We start from the raw sequence: 10,303 nt of genomic DNA, 5'->3' as shown, positions 1-10,303 counted from the left end.
AAAAAAAAAAAAAAAAAAATTACTTTATTAATCTTTTATTTGTGGGTATTTGAATATTTCTGGATTTTCTTATACGGACAATGGTGCAATGAACATATTTATATATCTTTGCCCACTTTCATGCATTTTCTGTAGGCTATATTAACTATTAATTTAGTCCTCATTCAGAAGTATGAATATCAGGGCAGGGAATGTAGCTGAGTTGCACAGTGCTTTCCTGGATGTGCAAAGCCCTGGGTTTTATCTCAAGCTCGGCAAAGAAAAAAAGTATAAACCAAAGTATCAATATTTACACTTTATGTATAATAGATACTGAGAAATGGAAAGAACATGTTCAAATGAGAAAGGGATTAGGGGGCTAGGAAAGAAGGGACAAGGAAAAACTAGAAGCGAAGGTTTTGTAAATGAAGAGGGGAAGTGGGGATGAAGAGTGGGGAATGGGAAAAAAGAAGCAAGATATATCTTGTACAAGTACAAATTCCGTACGATGAATGTTGTCACTATGTCTATCTAAAATGTACCAATAAAATAAAAAGGAAAAAATACATTTTAGTAGGTACTGGCAAATGACCATTAAAAGAGGTTGTATCAAAGTACCCTCCTTTACCTCCAATAGATTTTGAGATTGGCTGATTCTCTGCAACAGTGAAGATTTGGCTACACATTAGAACATAAGGCGCTTTGTAAATATTATCAAGGTTCAAGTTCCTCCCCAGAGGAACATAGCATCTGTGGAGACACAACCTTGGGCATTAGTATCTTCTAAAATCTCTCCAAGTGATTCCAATTTGACCAGCGCATCATTATTCTACACTTTCACCAACAATGAAAATTGTTTTCCTGAGATCTAGAAATTCTATTTCCAGAAGTTTTTCAAGAGGGACAATTGCACAGATGAGTACTCTACAGTGTAGAATATGATTTTGGCCCCCAAAAGGCAAAGGAGAACCTTAGCATCACAATTAAAGAAAATGAATTTGGGACTTGTATTCACTCTGGCCTACAGTGTATGACACATTTCATCAAAAACAGAATTTATGTGAATTCTCAAGCCACATAATAGAGAGTATTAGCTAGTCTCCAGTCTTCAGTAAATTATGTGAATCCTGAACACTGTGGAATCTTTTGGGTAATGTGAATAGATTTCCCAACTGAAAAACCCTCGATAGACAATAATACTGTTAGTGTTAGGAATATGTAGAAAGGAAATTCAATCATTAGATACCAGATTATTTTGAAAGATGATTTCATATATATCCATATATATTAAGCAGCCACACTAATTTTTAACTCAGGAAATCTTTTTTTCTGAACACAGCCTTACACAGAACCCCAAAGCTAAGCTGCTTTTATTAAAGGTAGTACACAGGTCAAATTCACTCTGCCTCCCCTTGAACTTCAGTGTATGGCTTTCCACAGGAGCCAGTTTTCACACACATTTACCTTTTGGTGTTTGTTAAGGAATGCAGTCAATCTCATATTACACAGTCATATTTTCTGGATATACAGAGATGAATGTTTTGTGTCACTAAATGAAAATAGAGCAACACATGAAAGTCACATAATGAAGCATGGGCACACTACAGCCCACTCTTTCCAATGCAATTTTACATTAAAATGGGATCCCATTATAAGCAGAGAATATTGCTTTCACAGTTCAAAGCTAAGCAGGTGGAAACACATTACTTCCTACGTAACTCCTACATAACTCTTTCCTTCACTTACTGATAACATATTTGACATTTTGTTCATTTGTGACACATTTTAGAACTTTCCACAAAGGACCTAATTGGACAATGAGGGATAGTGGGAGGTTTCCCTTCCCACATGAAGACTAACAATGAGAAGAAAAATATTTCTACTTACGTCATTTATACCTTGTTTTATTTTGGGTGGCACAATCTGAAATCATCCAAGCTTAGTTTGCTAAATTAAGTGTTCAACATATACAATAAGGCATTGTTTCATTTTGCAAGTTTCTGAAATTCTTTTCTTCAGCAAAACTTTGACAATTACTCTTTAAAGGGAAATAGTACCTTTAGGGAGAAATGGTCAGATCCTCTTTAAGAAGACCTAACAGTGGATAGTATATTGTTTAGCCTAAAAGTAGGTGTGTAGAGGTAAGATGACCCCAAATCTATTAAAGCAAAATTTGTATGCTACTTAAGACTTCTATGATTTAACTTCTTCAAAGCTTATGTTATAAAATGGCAAATCAGGGGGCTGGGGATTTAGCTCAGCGGCAAAGCACCTGCCTCTCAAGCGCAAGGTCGTGAGTTTGGTTCCCGGTACCGGAGAAAAACCAAAAAATAAAAAAATAAAAAAATAAAATAAAATGGCAAATCATTTTTACCAAAAGAACTCAAAATAAACTATCTTCATAAAAACGTAACTGAAACACAGTTCTGTTCACTGAAAAGTTGTCTCTTTAGTAACTTCCATTCTGTTTGAGCTGTACTTGTATGTATCTGTCACTTGCTAATTTACTCACTGGCTATTGCTTAAGTATGCATCAGTACACAGTTCAGGAACACATCTCTGGAACGCAGTGTCAGCATAGCTACACTCTTCATTTTTGTTTTAAATCTAGTTCACATATCAGAAAGTGTCCAAACTTTTCTTGCTGTCGACTGGTGATACTTGTAAATTTCTCGATTTGTAGATCACATAAGGGCAACAAGAAAGAAGCAAAAATAAAATAGGGAAAATGATACACACGTGTACATACTACTCTCTTCAACCTTCATTAGGTTATGAGGTCCACTGTCCTCACATGCATAGACTGAAACCCAATGGAATATAGAGGTGTTATTCAATTTTTATATCCACAAATGTTGTTGTAACAGATGTTTTGCCTGTGAGAGTAGCAAAAATTTAAAATACTGTACTGAATACTGGCAAGTATATGAACAGACATTCCTGTTCTACAGACTGAGTGGGGATTTCTTTTGAAGTATACTCAGCAGTATAAATAGAAATTTGAAAATACCCATAAACAAAGCAGCCCCTGAAATCCAAGAGCTGGCTGCACACTCGCAGCTAGGCCAGACTTCTTTGTTGAATATAAATAATTTCATAAAATATTAAATCATAACTCATACACAGCTGTAGGAATATAAAAATGGAACCACCACTTTGGAAAACATACCTACCATATGATCCAGCCATCCCACTATTTATCTTGAATAAAGTATACATCCATAGAAAAACTTGTGAATTCATAGCGGCTTTACTTGTAATAACCAAAATTTGAACATAAATCTTTATCCAACAGTTGAAAGGAACTATTGTAAAGTCATATAGTAGACTATTACTTGGCAAAAAAAAAAAAGGATTATTGAGACGTAATGCGGATTAAACTCAATTACCTTGAAATAAGCCAGATGCCCGTCTTCCAAAAGAGTATGTGCTATGATTCTTTAATTACAGCAAGTGAAAATGTTCTGTCATCAGAAATCACATCAGTAGTTGCCAGAGGATATGGGGACACAGAGACAAGTGAGAGGAATTATGAAGGGGCATTAAGAAGCTTTCAGGGGTGATGCATATATTCATCACTTTGCTTGTGTTTATGGTTCAAGATACATGTCAAAACTTATCAAATTGTATGGTTTCTTCAGTTAAGGTATGTCAACTGTATCTCCATAAAGCTCTTAAATAGAAAGCACTGTGAGCCTGGCGTGGTGGTGCAGCTCTGTGATCCCATCATGCTGGGAGGCTGAGGTAGGTCTATGTCAAGTTTGAGATCAGCTTGGACAACTCAGTAACTTAGTGAGACTGCCTCAAAAATAAAAATATAAAAAAATGGCTCGGGATGTAGCTCAATCCTAATGTCCTACGCTCAATCACCAGTACCTCCCCGCAAACTGTAAAACAGCATTTGGATGGTCTCTGACCCTGTAGATAACAGTGTGAGGTGTTTTCCTTGTGGCGGTATAGGACTTTGCACCTACCCCATCAAGCTAACCTGGGGCAAGTATCCAATAGCTGATTCACCCTGGGAGAGGGTACAATCTTTTGCTTTGAGTGAACAAGGAACTACAAATATAGCTTGTTTGGCTAGGACACCTTCAATTTAAATCAATATACAATCATTTCACTAATAATTTCAATAAGCTATATTAACAAAAAGGCAAAACAAAATTCAACTTTAAGTCATATAGTGGATATAAAATGTGCAAAACAAAGTATTAAAAACGAAGTATTTGATAGATCTGTGTAACACTAAATTAGAAAGATGAGAGGAAGAGGTGCGTTGTTAAATATTATAGTTCTATTTTTACAAAAGAAAAAATTTATACATATTGTCTTAGTTATTTTTTTGTTACGAGACACAATACTCAACACTCACATCTGTAAGGTGGAAAAGTTTATTTTGGATCAGTTTGTAGACATTTCAATCCACAGTCAGCTAAAGGCAGGGAAGCATGGCAGAGGAGAAGGAGCTAAAGGTATGGCTGGCAGGAAGAAGAGAGACAGATCAAAGGAGGGAGACACACACGTCTAGGCTACAAACCAGTGACCCACCTCCTTAGACCAGACTTCACCTCAACATCACATTTAGCTATGAACTCATCAATGGACTAATCTACTGGTAAGTACAGTATCGTGCCCCTGTAATCCAATCATCTCCCAAAAGCCCTACCTATGAGCACATGAAGCTTTGGGAGTACATCTAGTAAACCTTAATACTTACTATATATTTTAAGAGAATATGCAATGAAAGATTACATTATATAACAAATATCAAGAGGAAAAGTATTAAGTGATTCAAAAATATTTTACAGAATCATATTAATTACATGCAAGATGTTCACAATATACGATTAGTGTGCAGGGAAACAAGTTACAATATCTATAGTATGATCTTGTTTTAATTTAACTGAAAATCTCAAAGCATATACTTGATGGTTTCACATATAAAGGACATTCACAGCTCAGACCAGGGGTTATATATAATTCCTACTGAATCTCAGAACCTCATCTATTACCCCAAAGTCCTGAAATGCTTTCTGGGCTATACAGACTTCCAGGAATCATCATCTTGCACTTTGAGACAGTAGCTTCTTTCCTTGCTTTCCTATGCTATATTGGTGGAACTTCATGGGTCCAAATTTGTCTAATTACGTTTATTCTGTTTTAGCTAGTACAAATGCAAACTGGGCTTGTCTGCTAGTAAAAGATGGAGTTCTCTGGACTTTCATGTGATTCACAAAATTGTGCTAAAAAAAGGCATGATTTTGTAGGAGAAGGAAATCAACTACCTTTTAAATGCAGGGTGTTAAATAATGTTTAGAACAATTTCAGCTCTAAAAATAACAGATGGATAGAAAAAGGTAGGACATACAGTGTTTTACTTCCTTATATGACCCACATCTACATCTTATTTGTTCAACAAAGGTTTGAGTACCTAGTATTTGCCAGGTACTGCTAAGCAAAATACATACATCCACCTCAGACTTTTCTCCCAATCTCCAGCCAACTATAGCCAAATGTATAATGGATATTTGGAGTAGTTAAGAATTGTGACATCTTAGGAAAAAAACCTGCAAAATATAGTGCCAACACAATGTCTGACAAAGAACACTTAATGTCTTCTCCCCATGCCGACCTCCCTTTTCTTCTGTAAATTAACTTTAACACAATGAAACCGCCTAACAATTTAAGAGTTGTAAATGGAATAACAAAAATTTAAAAAGTAAATGAACATCACATTTTGTCTGAGATTCAGTTATTTTGATTGAATTCTAATATATCTAGAATAGGAGAAAAATATAAATTCCTTACAATAACCCCTGCTTCCTAAAATGTACTGATAGGGTACACACACACACAACACACACACGCAAATACACCACAAATACACCTATAGGTACTATTAGTTTCGTGTTCATATACCTTATTTCTGTAACTAGCTTACAAATGGAAGATTTTCTTTTTTTTTTTCATTTGAAGCCACAAATGGATCTAAGCAGGTATTAATGGTGAAGCTTAGCTTAAAGAACTGGCTTACTTTAAGTAAAATTTTAAATATGCCCATCTACACAACATGAAAATCAACAAATATTTTCTGATATTAATATTCATTTGATACACACAAAAAATGTTCTAGCTCAGAGCTAAAGTCTCACAGGTACACTGATGAAGGTGTAATGTTTAATGTGTACACTACAATAAAAATTATGCAAGCATCTTCGGAAATGTACAGCCTTTAAGAATCTGTTCTTTCATTTTGGGCTCATTTTACATTGCTTCAATAATCCCTTTAACTTCACGGAAAATGTCTGTAAGTGTATTGTAACTCAAGTGATCAACGACTACAATCGAGCCCTTTCTTATATGCTCCTTTATATTAATAAATATGGCCACAGCACTGACAAGATTGGCTTTTGCCTCTTTCGGATTAAAGATGAGTTTTAATGCTGTCAATGCCTTCATATTGATCAAATCTCTGGCTGCAGTTGGATTTTCAGACATATTCAAAAGTACTTTCAAAACAAGATTTCTGGTTTTACGATTTCCCTGAGACAGCAACTGGAGAAGCTCTGAAAAGTAACTAGCAACAATATAGTGATGGACAGAATCAGTAGTCAGTTGCCCAAGTATCTTTAATCCAGTTTGCTGTCCAGGTGAGTTCAATGGGAAAGACACAGTTTCCTTACACATATGCTTAACATGTAATTCAATCTTGCGTTGTCTTTCATCCCCAGAAAGAGGATTCAGAGTAATTACAGTCTTTTTCCTCCTTTCGGGGGAAGGAAAACTGAGCAAGCTTTCAATTAGTGTCACTACACCCACTTCGTTAATGAATTCTTGAGCAAATGGATGAACATTATAGATACCCATTGCAATCTGTGCTATTTTATGAATGAGAGGGTCAGTGGTTGACTTAAGTATGCTTACAAGTTTTTCAAATTCCTCGGAATTTAAGTAGCATTCCATTTTGCAAGGGCAAGCAAACGGCTTAATCCCATTTGCTTCCCTGATCCTAATTTGCTGTCTAATTTCATCTATGGTTTGGATGCAACGGTCAGAACCAAATGGGGACTCAGGAATAGACTGTGAGCCTGAGCACGTGTTCTTGGAAGAGCAGGCTGCTGCTGCTGCTGCTGCTGCTGCTGAAGAAGAAGAAGAATGGGTACTTTCTTCAGCTGAGGAAACAACAACGTACGAGGAGGGCCTTGCCTCAGCTGGGACCTGGGATCTAAATCCCAACACTGCTGGTGTTACAGCAGGGGCTTTGGGCCAGATAGTCACCTCAGACCAGTCCTTGGGTCTATTTTTTTGATTAATTTCATTCACAGGCAGAGGTCTAACTATTCTGTACACAGGTTTGGGCTCAGGGTCAAAACTAGTGTCATCTCCTTCCCAAAACCAGTTCCCTATAACATTTTCTTCCTCTTCATCAACCCCTGACACAGACTTACAACTGGCCCCAGCCACAGACTCCGACTCCTCAGCACACACCTGGGCAGCAATATGAGCTTTATTTTCATCTTTAGCACTGGAATGATTACCAGCCTCTTCTCCCTTCCAGAACCAGGAATTGATATTGGCCTCTTCCCCAGCCCAGAACCAGGTATCAATACCAGCCTTATCTTTACATGTGGAGCTGGTAACACCATTCTCAGCCTTGGAACTGATACCTGTTATTGCTTTCACTGGAGCTTTAGGCTCTGACAGTGCCCCTTCCTTCACCTCAGCGACAACCCTGTTCTTAGATACTACCTTCGTCTCTGCCACTACATCTGCTTTATACCCTGCTTTGGCTTTTGTTTTGGATCGGCTCTTGGCTACTGGTTTGACTGCACCTGTAACCTCCTTCTCTGCTCCACCTTTAGCCTGTACTTTTGTTCCCCTTTTCTCAGTTTTGGCCTGGCCCCTAGCCTTATTCTTTGTCCCAGTCATGGTTAAAGCCCAGTTATATAGTCTTGTCCAGTCTTGGCCTTGGTGCTCAGTGTGTACCAGGTTAGTGTCTTTATACTTTTTCACTGGGTCAGAGATAAACTTGGTAGTAAGAGTCACTTGTCAGTTTAGCAGGCCGCACAGTCCCCTTTCTAAACACATAACCTTTCTCAAGACAGGGCCAGAGCAGAGGCACACTCCGGCTGCACGAAGATGATGGTTTCTGCCAATTCAACGTCAGCACAGCTACGAATAGAGATAGACCTGAAGTGGAAGAGAGAAATAGGTTTTGAGTCTCCTCCAACTTAATTCTTTATGCAGACAGCCACATAGAAGTACATGTGAGTAAAGATAGCTTGTACATTAGAAGTCAATTAGTAGAAAACTCAACTATCTCATTTTATCCCTTGCACTTTCCCAACATATCCCACCCGGGTACTACCATTCTTTTCTTTCTATCAAACACAAGGACAGTAGGTAATCTTACTAAAATGGGAGAGGATAAAGAGCACCAAGTCCCTTTGAGTCCAGACTGGTACACACCAAACCTATCCAGACAGGCTTCATATCAGCCTGGACTGATCTGATATAATTTTCTCCTCCTTTCTCACTTCTAATGTTGCTAAGGCCTATAGTTGATCCACAGGCTGACCTATGGACAAAAATATAGGCAGTATTGATATGTTGTGGTTTTACAATATAACACTTTTCTGATCTGCTTAGTATTCCTCATAGCTTCTTTCTGCATTTCTTGCTTTATATCTGTGAATTACTTATCACGTTGGCTTACTCTTACCACGTTAACAATACACAAGTGAGAAGGCAGAGGCATCTGGAAAACTGGAAGATAATGGCTCCAAGATATTGTCTTGTCCTACCCAGTGGCCAACAGTTATCCCACCCCTAATTAACAGACATGCTGGGCTGGGGGATATAGCTCAGCAGCACAAGTGCCTGGCAAGCACAAGATCCTGAGTTCAATTCCGAGTACAAAAAAAAAAAAAAAAAAAAAAAACAGAGGTGCTCATGATCACACTCATACCTACCTCGAATCCAAAAAAATAGCTTTCGTTTTGTTTCTTCATTAACTTCCAAGTGAACAGCTACCTACAAAGACCTTTCTGGGAACCTAGAACAGACAAGAGAAGCAGAGGAAAAAAAAAACCAGAAGGTGTTGAGATAGCCCAACATGCTTGACAAGGGTTATGACCTGTATTTTTGTACATTCAACGTTATGTTTAATGTCTCTCAACTGTCTGTTTCTCACCAATGATTCCCCAGCCACTCCCCCTAAGACCTACAATCTGTATCATTTTACCTCCTCCCAATTCTGAAGTCACCCATTTTCCCAGCAGACTTTAGACCTCTTTCCCTGGGCAAACATAAAGTGCAGGAATAGGGAATAAGCAATTGCATTTAGCAAGGAGCTAGCAAAGTTAACAAGTACTATTATTTCAATATCATCTTTACAAGCCCTCCTGTCTCATGCATATTTAGATCATACCTCATTTACTGCCAATGCCAAACTGCTCACAAGGCACAGTTCTCAAGAGATGCTATCCTTCCAACCAAAAACAATCCTGTCGTTGCAGAGAAGTCACAACCTAGAGAAAAACATTCAGCAACAAAAAAATCAAGAAAATAGGTTGCCAATGGTAGAAAAATATCACGTTAATGGATAGATTTCCAGAATCAAAGTTCAAAAACCTTTGTGAGCCTCAGGAACGATGCAAATTAAGTCCAGGCACTCTCAAGGCTTCTCAAATAACCATGCGACACTTTTTCAGGAAATTTTCTGGAGGGACTGCTTCTGCATAAAGATGAGAGGAGCTCTAAGACATACGGTTTTCCAGAAAAACAAACTGAAGCAGATTGACTTCAAATGTTCTAAAATGACCCAAGAGACTTACCCTCGGCTTCCAGGCCTATTGCCACACATCAAAATAATAGGAAAATGTACTACATTATTAAGAAAACAAATTCTCAATAAGACAGTTTCGCAGCTCGCTATTGGTATACGAGTCCATTGCTGTGAAATTCAACCAACTCATGTACGCCATTTGCTTGAACTACGCCATTTGCTTGAACTAAAGGCACAGACACCTAAATACATAAGACAATAAAACAATCCTGCACTAAAAGTAGCTAACTATGTCATTTTTGTATTCACATATTCCAGGCTTTACTGCTCATTTTTCCAAGAATTCACCAGCCCTAGCGCGCAGACGGGAGACGGGCATCAACAGGCGCCTGTGGGAGGGGACCGCAGGCAGCAGCGGGGTCCAACAGGCCCGCTGGGGAAGCGGGGCCCGACCAGCCAAGGCCACCCAGCTTCCTTCGGCCTGCGACGTGCACCCGGAGGCCGCACGCCAGCCCCCTCGTCGTCCCCGGCGGCCCG

The 10,303-nt window shown here is 38.4% G+C and overlaps 1 protein-coding gene across 1 annotated transcript in view; it reads right to left on the bottom strand.

Annotated features, from left to right (window-relative positions):
- Nucleotides 1-5,357: 5,357 nt before the first annotated feature.
- Nucleotides 5,358-10,303, bottom strand: part of Bhlhb9 (basic helix-loop-helix domain containing, class B, 9) — a gene marked incomplete in the record, with an annotated part of 5,519 nt that continues 573 nt past the window's right edge. The window contains 4 exon segments of the mRNA XM_013508530.1: nucleotides 5,358-8,169; nucleotides 8,952-9,034; nucleotides 9,410-9,509; nucleotides 9,613-9,715. Of these exon segments, the coding sequence (XP_013363984.1) occupies nucleotides 6,244-7,908 (1,665 nt within the window).

Source organism: Chinchilla lanigera, unplaced genomic scaffold (assembly GCF_000276665.1).
Source record: "Chinchilla lanigera isolate Chin_1 unplaced genomic scaffold, ChiLan1.0 scaffold00147, whole genome shotgun sequence".
Lineage (NCBI taxonomy): Eukaryota > Metazoa > Chordata > Mammalia > Rodentia > Chinchillidae > Chinchilla > Chinchilla lanigera.
The sequence above is the reverse complement of the archived record's forward strand: the minus strand, read 5'-3'. Positions and strand labels throughout refer to the sequence as shown.